Source organism: Aethina tumida, chromosome 2 (assembly GCF_024364675.1).
Source record: "Aethina tumida isolate Nest 87 chromosome 2, icAetTumi1.1, whole genome shotgun sequence".
Lineage (NCBI taxonomy): Eukaryota > Metazoa > Arthropoda > Insecta > Coleoptera > Nitidulidae > Aethina > Aethina tumida.
The window spans coordinates 23168862-23182355 of NC_065436.1; the positions used below are offsets into that span (position 1 = coordinate 23168862).

Below are 13494 nucleotides of genomic sequence, written 5' to 3' on the forward strand. Positions count from 1 at the left end.
ATTAATTTTATTTAATCGCAAAACGATCCCCCAAGTTTATATCAAAGGTTTTTTAAATATTCGAAACAAATTAATATCTATGTATACTGTCGTCTAAAAAAGTATTCTTTGAATTTAGTTCTTTTTTTTAACTATAGAAGACACCATTGATGCCATTATGTGAATCCAGAAGTTCTTTGGTATTTATTAGTAATTGAATGCAAAAACTTATTTTTTATTTTGTGTTTGCCTTGTTATCTAATATCAAAGCATTAAGAACCATAAATGAAATAAATAAACTTTATTTGGTTGATGTACAGAAATGTATATTTGTTTTCTTAGGTTATGCCACAAATGATATTAATTCTTATTATAACAATGTCCATTTTCACGTAATCAGTCAGTGATATTTTTAATAAGGCTTTGGAAAAGTTTAAAATAAAATAAAAAAACATTTTAATACTTTTACAATTCGTGCGATAATAACTATCAACGTTGAATTTCCTCTTGTGATTATTACCTTTTGGCTTAGATGTAGACGAAAAATGGTTTAATTTAGTATTAGAAAGTAGTTTGGAAATGCTGTCCATATTTAATTCAGTATCAAAATATATAATTAATTATATATTCTCTAATATTGGAATATTAAAGTCGTTTTATTAAATATTAATGTCAGGAAATAAGACATTAAAGCTCAAATTAAAATTTTTATGTACGTATATGATGATTAACAGGGAGACGTGTGATGATGTTAATATGTCCATCCAACTAATTGCCACAAAATGGTCGTAGTGGCTGCGTTTTGGCAAAAACACTAGTCTCCAAATCCACAATATCGCATGCTCCCTTGCACACAACAACCCAACTGGATAAACGTACAAGTACAACATCCAGGGCGTTGGCACGTTAGCTATGTTTTTGGTTAGGAAGAGCAGTTAGAAAGCCAAAACAACACAATCCTGCAAAACACACGGCGGGAATGGGAAAACGGGTGTAATTGCTAGTTGGAAAACGGCACACGGAAGAGATGAGAGCACATGGGGGACGTGCGGATGACGTGGTTGAGCGGCATTACCGTCGCAAAGCTTGCACCTCTTGGCGCGTGGTTCCAACGTTTGTCCTGTGCTGACGGGCATGGCTCAGCCGGTCCTCAGTCATGCCCCTCGGACGACCGGTCGGCACCACTGCTGCACCACTGCCAGTTGAGGAGCACCATTGCGGGCACGCGGCGGCTTTCACTGTATCGGCCGTTCTGGTGGGTTTGTTTTTTTGCGTGTGGACTGGAACGACGCGCGTGCTGCGTTGCAGGGACGCCAACGCTGACATTTACCGACTGGACGGTGGCGAGACGCCGACGCGAGACCGGTCGAGCCGGCGGCTCGACGCCGGCCGACGTCCGCCGAGCGGGGAGGCGTCGGTGGGCCGAACCAGAGATGGCAGCCTGCCGCGAATGCTTCAAGACGCCACCCGGGAGTAGGCAATCTCCGTGAACCTTTGTTTTATCCCAATAAGAAACCTAATTTTTATGAGGTTATCTACAAGATGTCCCATACTGGACAAACACCAGATAAAATGCTTTCTACTGGATATAAGAGAGTCCTAAAGAAAACCAAAGTATTTACCTTAAAATTTATTAAAATAACTTTTGAAATCATTGGTTTATAGAAAACATCAGTTTATAGATTTTATCAAATTCAAGACACAATGTAAAAAAACTCAAAAATACTAGTCGTTTATTAAAATAAAAAATAATTTTTATGAAACCTAGAGTTCACTGATTTAATTTAATTTTATTTTTATATAGTTATACAGTTGTGATGAGAAATGGTATAAAATATAAAATAAAACATTTTTAAGATATTTTATAAGAGAATTTAATTAAAATTTTGTCATGTCAAAAATAATATTCAAAACTTTTTTACTTAAACTAAAAACGACGAAGATATTGTACTAAAAAAACATTTGGTAGGATTATATTATTTTATTGAATAACTCAATTTCAATGGAAAGAAAGAAATATTGTACTTAAAACATTAACATGAAACTCGAGGTCTAAATATCATCATAACCATCGATAAAAACTTAAAATGCTCCTGAAGAATAGTTTACACTATTATTAATAAATATAAAAAAATATAGTCAATTGAAAATACAATAAGAAAATGTCCAAACAAGAAAAAACACCTTTTACAGACAGGCAAATTGGAATAATCAATGAATAAACAAAATATTTTCTTGTCTTGTCTAGACAAATAAAAATTGAAATAATTGAGTCTTTGACCAATGTGTCTATTAGAACAATTTGACGTCGACTAAATGGCCAAAATTTGCAAGGATGTTTACCAGTTTAAGAGACCTTTGGTACCAAAAAAGAATATTCTAACAAGACTAAAATTTGTCCAAAAATATATTAATTATCGTCCAAAATTCTGATGAAGAGTACTTTGGAGTAACAAATCCAAGTTCAATAGAATAGGATCAGATAGTAAACAATATGTTCGTTGTCCTCCAAATAAAAGTTTGATTCCTAGGTACACTAAGAAAACTTTGAAACAAGAATGGACAGTTTCGTATATAAAAACATCATGAGAGATGTAATAGAACCATTTTTGCCAAGGATAATTTACCAAGTTATTTAAAACTGGTTAAAAACAATCATGTTGAGGTTCCGGATTGACCAGCGGATCTAAATCCCATTGAAAACTTATGGAACAACATCGATTAAAACACCGAAAACCATCAAAATTAGATGAAATGCGTCTATTAATTGAAGAGGTGAGAAATTTAATTTCAAACAATCGTTGCCTAAATGTGTACTATTTCTCAATCTATCAAATTTATATAAATGTATCGCCGACGCGAGACCGGTCGAGCCGGCGGCTCGACGCCGGCCGACGTCCGCCGAGCGGGGAGGCGTCGGTGGGCCGAACCAGAGATGGCAGGGGTCCATATCGTTCGCTTAAATCTCGACTTCAAACGAATAAATGCGAAGGCATCCGAAAGCCGACCGCGCCATGCCTCCGGGCGTTCAGCGGCTCGAGGGATTTGGACCGGGGCTGTCGACTAAAAACTGCGTCTCCAGTATAGCAAACCGTAGAATATACAAATTTATCTTGGTAACTCTGGTGGAAATGAGTAGGTATTTTGTAATATGCGAAGTAGATATAAATCTGTTTTGGAGTAGGTGCAGGGTTATTAATTTAGGTAACCTAAAATTAATTTCTAAAATAGATATGATAAACAATTTTATAATCTAATTACATTCATTAAATTATTTGAATGTATATGATTTTACATTTGTTACAGGACTTATAGTCATCTTCGAGTACATAACAAAAATTAAGTATTGTTTATGTCAACAAAGGAAGAATCTTCGTTAAATTGATGACACGGTTTATGAAGTTTTTTAAATAATAATAATAATTTTAATAAAGAGATATTGAACTGGAATACTTTTAAAACATTATCTACAAACTGTGATATTTTATAAATAAATTTGTCTTTATAATAGCAAGTGTTTTATTTTTCAAATTTTGAAACAAATTAGTTAATAATAATATCTTGTGAATTTTTCTCTATTATTTTGTTTATATCTTATTTATATCCACATATTATCAATTTTCAAATCTATCAAATTAATCAAAATTAATATTCTGTTTAAAAAACTATGCAATTATTTATGTCCACATTTTAAATTCGAACATTAAAATATAATATTAAAAATTACACACAGGCCTGTAAATATATGTGATACAAAAAACGTATATAAAATTAAAATATATGACTATTATTATCGTATATTCAGGATATATTAAATTAAAAAGTTAATTGATATTTGTTACCTGTTTTACAATTATCCAAAAATGTGGAACATTTTGGATTATGTTCTTTGTTTTTAACGGAAAATCGGAGCAGTTTAACCTTTTTAATTATGGATAGAAACATTCTTTATATTATGGATTGTACCATTAATCCATTACAATTAGCATTGTAATAAATATTTTATTTTATATACATAAAAAAAACTATGTCAACTAATAACTACTAACACACATGTTTCTTCATAGAATGTCACATGATTATAATAAATAAAATTTTAAACTTTAAGAGCGGCGTCTCCTTGTGTTAAATTCTCTATACAAACACCGTCGACGACTTGGAACAAATCTCAAAAACCTTGCAATCAATCTATTTCACATTTTGGGTGTGCATTAATAAGTGTTTGATCTATGACATGACATAGTTTTGAAGTCATAATATTCTTTAATAACAACAATACTGGTCAAACTTAGGTCATTTTCTACCATGTTTGTACAACAAATTCTAACCTAACCTAACCTAACCTAACCTAACCTAACCTAACCTAACCTAACCTAACCTAACCTAACCTAACCTAACCTAACCTAACCTAACCTAACCTAACCTAACCTAACCTAACCTAACCTAACACATACATCTGTGACATCGAGATTAATTTCTATTTATATTTGATTATGTACTAATGATTAATCAAAACTACTATTGTGTATCGTATTTATTATATTTGTTTATATGATAAAATGTGATTGGTTAACAATAAACTATATGACATAAATAAAAAGTTTAAACTGTATACATTATTGTATTTTTAATATATATTACTGTATTATACGAATTTTTGGGTGGTATTTAAACTTTTAAACAATATATCAAATATACTATTTGAATTATTTATTACATTAATTAATTTACAATATATTTCATGTATCTTGATGAACAAAAAAAAACAATATAAAATAAAGAATATAAAAAAATATTACTAAACCAATGAAAAATCAACATTACTTATTCCAAAATATTTTCAAAACATCTATGGCTTATGAGACTGTAATTTTTTAATTCAAAATAGTTTATTTTTATTGGAACATTTTATTTAGTGAATCCAACATCCAACCTCACTAAAATGTAAGATTCCTCCTTTTTAATACAATAGCAATTATATTTTATAATTTTGTATTTATATATATTGTTTCATTTTTGTTGTTATTTATAGAATTATTTTGTATTATGTTACATTTAAGTTGTTATTTATATGTATTTTACAATATATTTTGTTCAAAAACACATTTAATATTAATATTTTGTTTTGTTTAATATATTATTATTTTTGAATTTATCTGTTTATTTTAATTATACATTTAACTTTTAATACGAATACGATATGGTAAAAACTATCGTATGATAGTGTATAATTCTTAATTACCAACATATAATATGATAATTGAGTAAAATACCTTTAGAATAAATATTTTAGAATTAGGACAACAATTATTATACGAATTAAACAATAAGAACTGTAACTATAAAAAAGTTTTTGATATTAATATTCGATTCAAAATACATAACGTATATATATATATATATGAGATCTCAATTGCAGTCCCGTTCCACACAAAAAAAATTGCGCACGAACCCAATGTTTATTTGACTTTGTGTCGGCATAACACAAAGTGCGCTTCCGAAAAGGGATTTTTTAGTAATTGCCGCTCTTATAAAAAATGTTTTAAGTTGCGCATGTTTCACATCTTTTCTAATGCAATCGAAGAATATTTGGTCATTTCTTCACGAAAACTTGTTGGGTGTAGTTGTGTTCGCTATTTTTTTTAAAATGGATCGTATTATGGAAGTGATTCAGAGTAGAAGCAATTCTACTCTCTATTTTCATAGAGAGACGGGGCACGCGTATTACCGTCAGGTTTTTCCGGGTAATCTAGTGTATTTCTACTGTTGGAGGAAGACGTGCAATGCCAGGGGTGTTATTAAGAATGATTTAATTCTTAATAATGCCCATAATCACGTCGCTAATTTGGAGGTAATTGAAAATTTGAGATTCAAGCAAATTTTAAGGGACCGTGCCGCAAGAGAGCTTTTGCCACTTCACACCATTTATGTGGAGGAGGAGGCAAGGAACGTTGAAACTGCGAGACGTCTAGGAGGTTACGCGGGTGCCATTCATTTAATGATGAATCGGGCACGGACTGCCACAGTTCCAACAATCCCTAGCTCTCTAGAACAACTTGCTGAGTTCTTGCGAATGGAACGGTAAGTTATCTATATAAAATAATTTTTTTATGGTACGTTTTCTTTTCATATTCAATATATTCATATATTATTATAATTATATCTATTAATAAAATATGTATCCTTATATTAATATAATAATTTTTTGTCACCCATTTTGTTATTTTTTTATTTCATAACTTACTTTAGGAGAGAAATAATTAGGAATTTAATGAATATCTCGTAACATTTTTATTTATAATTTGATTTTAACAATAATTGTTTGATTATTTAAAAAAAATTAAACCAATTTATAACTATGGATGTTATTTAGTTTTAGTCGATTTGCGACGGAGGCCGGTCCACAAAGGAGGCCAGTATTTCGGGGGCTACTGGGGCAACCAGGAGCGTCCATGGTTGTATTTTGCTCTCCCACTGTTGTCGAGGAAATTCGACGATTGGGAGAAGTAAATCTGCACATGGACGGCACTTTTAGTGTTGTCCCACACATTGGGGATGCCCACCAACTATTCATCATTCACCTGAGGTACCGGAGGACGATATTCCCGATATTGTATGTATTAATGGAGAGGCGCGATAGGGCAGCATACAATATCATACTAAGGTACCTCAAGGAGGAGGTGTTTGAAAGAGAAATAGTTGTTGGTAGCATTATGGCCGACTATGAAAGGGCGCTGCGCTTGGCTATTATGGACACATATCCGGGGACGAGGATTGTGGGCTGTTGGTTCCACTATGCCAAGGCAGTGTACTTAAGAGGTCGGCAACTGGGGCTTGTTGGGCACCTCAATGTACCGAACAATATTGGACAAGGGGTACGTATGGCAATGGTACTACCCCTTCTTCCTCAAGATAATTTTGCGGCTGGTATTGAGGAAGTGGAGGCATGGATGAGGAATGGCGTCCAAGGACAGGAACAAATGATTACCGCATTTGTCACCTACCTAAGACGCCAGTGGACCAGGGCAAATGTGTCGGTATTTGGCGAAGAGATGAGGACAAATAATTCTGTGGAATCATTCCACAATTCCCTAGTTAGGATGATTGGGAGGAAACATCCTAACATTTGGGTATTTGTTACTCATCTTTTAAACATGGAGAACGCCAAGGCAAGCGACTTGGTGCGAATGACGCGGGGCCTCCAAGAGCCAAATACCCCCCGGGCACGCTACACACGACTAAATAGGAGGATAGGTATATAAACTCTCATCTCTTTTATCACAAAATATTAATATAATATTTTTTTTGCAGAAAACGCACAAAGATTATTACAGGAAGAACAGGACATAGGTTTATTCCTTCGCCGTCTAAGCCATCTCGTCGATGGCTTAGAATTGGTAATAAACCCGGATATTGCGATATATGATGATGGGGACATCGTACCCAATATTCAGGCGCCTGTTCCTCCTGTAATACCGCAAATGGCAGGCGTAAGACTAGAAGAAGAGGTGAATGGTGAAGCAACTGCAGTCGCTGTTGCACATGTTCCTGAGGTGGCTCCGGAGGTTTTGAGGCTGGAACCACCACCTCTTCACTATTTTGCGCCTGTCAAACCACCACCCTTGGAAAGTTTTCCACCCGTGGTGGCTGTTGCGCGTGCTCCTGAGGTGGCCCAGGTGGTTTTGCAGGTGGAACCACCACCACCTCTTCACTATTTTGCAGCAAAGTCTCCTCCACCGTAAGGTAATTTATCTTCTTAGATACATCATGAATATGAAAGTCCCTAAACTAAAATGTATTTCAACCATTACCCCATCCTCAATTTAATATGAATATATATTTCAGCCCCTGTTGTCGTCCAGGATAGACGTCTGGCATTGCGACAGAGTCGAAAGTCCTCCAACCGTAAGGTAACTAATATATTTAAGATATTTGTTAAAAAGTCTAATCTGTTTATATATTTTAGTCCTCGTTGTCCTCCAGCATAGAATTCTGGCATTGCGACAGAGTCGAAAGTCCTCCAACCATAAGGTAATTAATATATTTAAGATATTTGTTAAAAAGTCTAATCTGTTTATATATTTTAGTCCTCGTTGTCCTCCAGCATAGAATTCTGGCATTGCGACAGAGTCGAAAGTCCTCCAACCATAAGGTAATTAATATATTTAAGATATTTGTTAAAAAGTCTAATCTGTTTATATATTTTAGTCCTCGTTGTCCTCCAGGATAGAATTCTGGCATTGCGACAGAGTCGAAAGTCCTCCAACCGTAAGGTAACTAATATATTTAAGATATTTGTTAAAAAGTCTAATCTGTTTATATATTTTAGTCCTCGTTGTCCTCCAGCATAGAATTCTGGCATTGCGACAGAGTCGAAAGTCCTCCAACCATAAGGTAATTAATATATTTAAGATATTTGTTAAAAAGTCTAATCTGTTTATATATTTTAGTCCTCGTTGTCCTCCAGCATAGAATTCTGGCATTGCGACAGAGTCGAAAGTCCTCCAACCATAAGGTAATTAATATATTTAAGATATTTGTTAAAAAGTCTAATCTGTTTATATATTTTAGTCCTCGTTGTCCTCCAGCATAGAATTCTGGCATTGCGACAGAGTCGAAAGTCCTCCAACCATAAGGTAATTAATATATTTAAGATATTTGTTAAAAAGTCTAATCTGTTTATATATTTTAGTCCTCGTTGTCCTCCAGGATAGAATTCTGGCATTGCGACAGAGTCGAAAGTCCTCCAACCGTAAGGTAACTAATATATTTAAGATATTTGTTAAAAAGTCTAATCTGTTTATATATTTTAGTCCTCGTTGTCCTCCAGCATAGAATTCTGGCATTGCGACAGAGTCGAAAGTCCTCCAACCATAAGGTAATTAATATATTTAAGATATTTGTTAAAAAGTCTAATCTGTTTATATATTTTAGTCCTCGTTGTCCTCCAGCATAGAATTCTGGCATTGCGACAGAGTCGAAAGTCCTCCAACCATAAGGTAATTAATATATTTAAGATATTTGTTAAAAAGTCTAATCTGTTTATATATTTTAGTCCTCGTTGTCCTCCAGGATAGAATTCTGGCATTGCGACAGAGTCGAAAGTCCTCCAACCGTAAGGTAACTAATATATTTAAGATATTTGTTAAAAAGTCTAATCTGTTTATATATTTTAGTCCTCGTTGTCCTCCAGCATAGAATTCTGGCATTGCGACAGAGTCGAAAGTCCTCCAACCATAAGGTAATTAATATATTTAAGATATTTGTTAAAAAGTCTAATCTGTTTATATATTTTAGTCCTCGTTGTCCTCCAGCATAGAATTCTGGCATTGCGACAGAGTCGAAAGTCCTCCAACCATAAGGTAATTAATATATTTAAGATATTTGTTAAAAAGTCTAATCTGTTTATATATTTTAGTCCTCGTTGTCCTCCAGGATAGAATTCTGGCATTGCGACAGAGTCGAAAGTCCTCCAACCGTAAGGTAACTAATATATTTAAGATATTTGTTAAAAAGTCTAATCTGTTTATATATTTTAGTCCTCGTTGTCCTCCAGCATAGAATTCTGGCATTGCGACAGAGTCGAAAGTCCTCCAACCATAAGGTAATTAATATATTTAAGATATTTGTTAAAAAGTCTAATCTGTTTATATATTTTAGTCCTCGTTGTCCTCCAGCATAGAATTCTGGCATTGCGACAGAGTCGAAAGTCCTCCAACCATAAGGTAATTAATATATTTAAGATATTTGTTAAAAAGTCTAATCTGTTTATATATTTTAGTCCTCGTTGTCCTCCAGCATAGAATTCTGGCATTGCGACAGAGTCGAAAGTCCTCCAACCATAAGGTAATTAATATATTTAAGATATTTGTTAAAAAGTCTAATCTGTTTATATATTTTAGTCCTCGTTGTCCTCCAGCATAGAATTCTGGCATTGCGACAGAGTCGAAAGTCCTCCAACCATAAGGTAATTAATATATTTAAGATATTTGTTAAAAAGTCTAATCTGTTTATATATTTTAGTCCTCGTTGTCCTCCAGCATAGAATTCTGGCATTGCGACAGAGTCGAAAGTCCTCCAACCATAAGGTAATTAATATATTTAAGATATTTGTTAAAAAGTCTAATCTGTTTATATATTTTAGTCCTCGTTGTCCTCCAGCATAGAATTCTGGCATTGCGACAGAGTCGAAAGTCCTCCAACCATAAGGTAATTAATATATTTAAGATATTTGTTAAAAAGTCTAATCTGTTTATATATTTTAGTCCTCGTTGTCCTCCAGCATAGAATTCTGGCATTGCGACAGAGTCGAAAGTCCTCCAACCATAAGGTAATTAATATATTTAAGATATTTGTTAAAAAGTCTAATCTGTTTATATATTTTAGTCCTCGTTGTCCTCCAGCATAGAATTCTGGCATTGCGACAGAGTCGAAAGTCCTCCAACCATAAGGTAATTAATATATTTAAGATATTTGTTAAAAAGTCTAATCTGTTTATATATTTTAGTCCTCGTTGTCCTCCAGCATAGAATTCTGGCATTGCGACAGAGTCGAAAGTCCTCCAACCATAAGGTAATTAATATATTTAAGATATTTGTTAAAAAGTCTAATCTGTTTATATATTTTAGTCCTCGTTGTCCTCCAGGATAGAATTCTGGCATTGCGACAGAGTCGAAAGTCCTCCAACCGTAAGGTAACTAATATATTTAAGATATTTGTTAAAAAGTCTAATCTGTTTATATATTTTAGTCCTCGTTGTCCTCCAGCATAGAATTCTGGCATTGCGACAGAGTCGAAAGTCCTCCAACCATAAGGTAATTAATATATTTAAGATATTTGTTAAAAAGTCTAATCTGTTTATATATTTTAGTCCTCGTTGTCCTCCAGCATAGAATTCTGGCATTGCGACAGAGTCGAAAGTCCTCCAACCATAAGGTAATTAATATATTTAAGATATTTGTTAAAAAGTCTAATCTGTTTATATATTTTAGTCCTCGTTGTCCTCCAGGATAGAATTCTGGCATTGCGACAGAGTCGAAAGTCCTCCAACCGTAAGGTAACTAATATATTTAAGATATTTGTTAAAAAGTCTAATCTGTTTATATATTTTAGTCCTCGTTGTCCTCCAGCATAGAATTCTGGCATTGCGACAGAGTCGAAAGTCCTCCAACCATAAGGTAATTAATATATTTAAGATATTTGTTAAAAAGTCTAATCTGTTTATATATTTTAGTCCTCGTTGTCCTCCAGCATAGAATTCTGGCATTGCGACAGAGTCGAAAGTCCTCCAACCATAAGGTAATTAATATATTTAAGATATTTGTTAAAAAGTCTAATCTGTTTATATATTTTAGTCCTCGTTGTCCTCCAGGATAGAATTCTGGCATTGCGACAGAGTCGAAAGTCCTCCAACCGTAAGGTAACTAATATATTTAAGATATTTGTTAAAAAGTCTAATCTGTTTATATATTTTAGTCCTCGTTGTCCTCCAGCATAGAATTCTGGCATTGCGACAGAGTCGAAAGTCCTCCAACCATAAGGTAATTAATATATTTAAGATATTTGTTAAAAAGTCTAATCTGTTTATATATTTTAGTCCTCGTTGTCCTCCAGCATAGAATTCTGGCATTGCGACAGAGTCGAAAGTCCTCCAACCATAAGGTAATTAATATATTTAAGATATTTGTTAAAAAGTCTAATCTGTTTATATATTTTAGTCCTCGTTGTCCTCCAGGATAGAATTCTGGCATTGCGACAGAGTCGAAAGTCCTCCAACCGTAAGGTAACTAATATATTTAAGATATTTGTTAAAAAGTCTAATCTGTTTATATATTTTAGTCCTCGTTGTCCTCCAGCATAGAATTCTGGCATTGCGACAGAGTCGAAAGTCCTCCAACCATAAGGTAATTAATATATTTAAGATATTTGTTAAAAAGTCTAATCTGTTTATATATTTTAGTCCTCGTTGTCCTCCAGCATAGAATTCTGGCATTGCGACAGAGTCGAAAGTCCTCCAACCATAAGGTAATTAATATATTTAAGATATTTGTTAAAAAGTCTAATCTGTTTATATATTTTAGTCCTCGTTGTCCTCCAGGATAGAATTCTGGCATTGCGACAGAGTCGAAAGTCCTCCAACCGTAAGGTAACTAATATATTTAAGATATTTGTTAAAAAGTCTAATCTGTTTATATATTTTAGTCCTCGTTGTCCTCCAGCATAGAATTCTGGCATTGCGACAGAGTCGAAAGTCCTCCAACCATAAGGTAATTAATATATTTAAGATATTTGTTAAAAAGTCTAATCTGTTTATATATTTTAGTCCTCGTTGTCCTCCAGCATAGAATTCTGGCATTGCGACAGAGTCGAAAGTCCTCCAACCATAAGGTAATTAATATATTTAAGATATTTGTTAAAAAGTCTAATCTGTTTATATATTTTAGTCCTCGTTGTCCTCCAGGATAGAATTCTGGCATTGCGACAGAGTCGAAAGTCCTCCAACCGTAAGGTAACTAATATATTTAAGATATTTGTTAAAAAGTCTAATCTGTTTATATATTTTAGTCCTCGTTGTCCTCCAGCATAGAATTCTGGCATTGCGACAGAGTCGAAAGTCCTCCAACCATAAGGTAATTAATATATTTAAGATATTTGTTAAAAAGTCTAATCTGTTTATATATTTTAGTCCTCGTTGTCCTCCAGCATAGAATTCTGGCATTGCGACAGAGTCGAAAGTCCTCCAACCATAAGGTAATTAATATATTTAAGATATTTGTTAAAAAGTCTAATCTGTTTATATATTTTAGTCCTCGTTGTCCTCCAGGATAGAATTCTGGCATTGCGACAGAGTCGAAAGTCCTCCAACCGTAAGGTAACTAATATATTTAAGATATTTGTTAAAAAGTCTAATCTGTTTATATATTTTAGTCCTCGTTGTCCTCCAGCATAGAATTCTGGCATTGCGACAGAGTCGAAAGTCCTCCAACCATAAGGTAATTAATATATTTAAGATATTTGTTAAAAAGTCTAATCTGTTTATATATTTTAGTCCTCGTTGTCCTCCAGCATAGAATTCTGGCATTGCGACAGAGTCGAAAGTCCTCCAACCATAAGGTAATTAATATATTTAAGATATTTGTTAAAAAGTCTAATCTGTTTATATATTTTAGTCCTCGTTGTCCTCCAGGATAGAATTCTGGCATTGCGACAGAGTCGAAAGTCCTCCAACCGTAAGGTAACTAATATATTTAAGATATTTGTTAAAAAGTCTAATCTGTTTATATATTTTAGTCCTCGTTGTCCTCCAGCATAGAATTCTGGCATTGCGACAGAGTCGAAAGTCCTCCAACCATAAGGTAATTAATATATTTAAGATATTTGTTAAAAAGTCTAATCTGTTTATATATTTTAGTCCTCGTTGTCCTCCAGCATAGAATTCTGGCATTGCGACAGAGTCGAAAGTCCTCCAACCGTAAGGTAACTAATATATTTAAGATATTTGTTAAAAAGTCTAAT

The 13494-nt window shown here is 33.6% G+C and overlaps 1 protein-coding gene and 1 long non-coding RNA gene across 6 annotated transcripts in view; one reads left to right on the forward strand and one right to left on the reverse strand.

Annotated features, from left to right (window-relative positions):
- LOC109596779 (myocardin-related transcription factor B) overlaps positions 1-13494 on the reverse strand; it is an 83970-nt gene that overhangs the window by 59666 nt on the left and 10810 nt on the right. Inside the window, exon 1 of one of the 5 annotated variants that reach the window (XM_049962435.1) lies at positions 1055-1306. The exons of the other annotated variants lie outside the window; for them this stretch is intronic. Within the exon in view, the coding sequence (XP_049818392.1) occupies positions 1055-1115 (61 nt within the window). The 5' untranslated portion in view covers positions 1116-1306. Of the gene's footprint in view, positions 1-1054; positions 1307-13494 lie in introns of those variants that run through there. 5 annotated transcript variants of the gene reach the window in all.
- On the forward strand, positions 2925-3489 carry LOC126264453 (uncharacterized). Its single transcript, XR_007547163.1, has 2 exons — positions 2925-3114; positions 3286-3489. It is a non-coding gene; the product is annotated as an uncharacterized LOC126264453 (long non-coding RNA).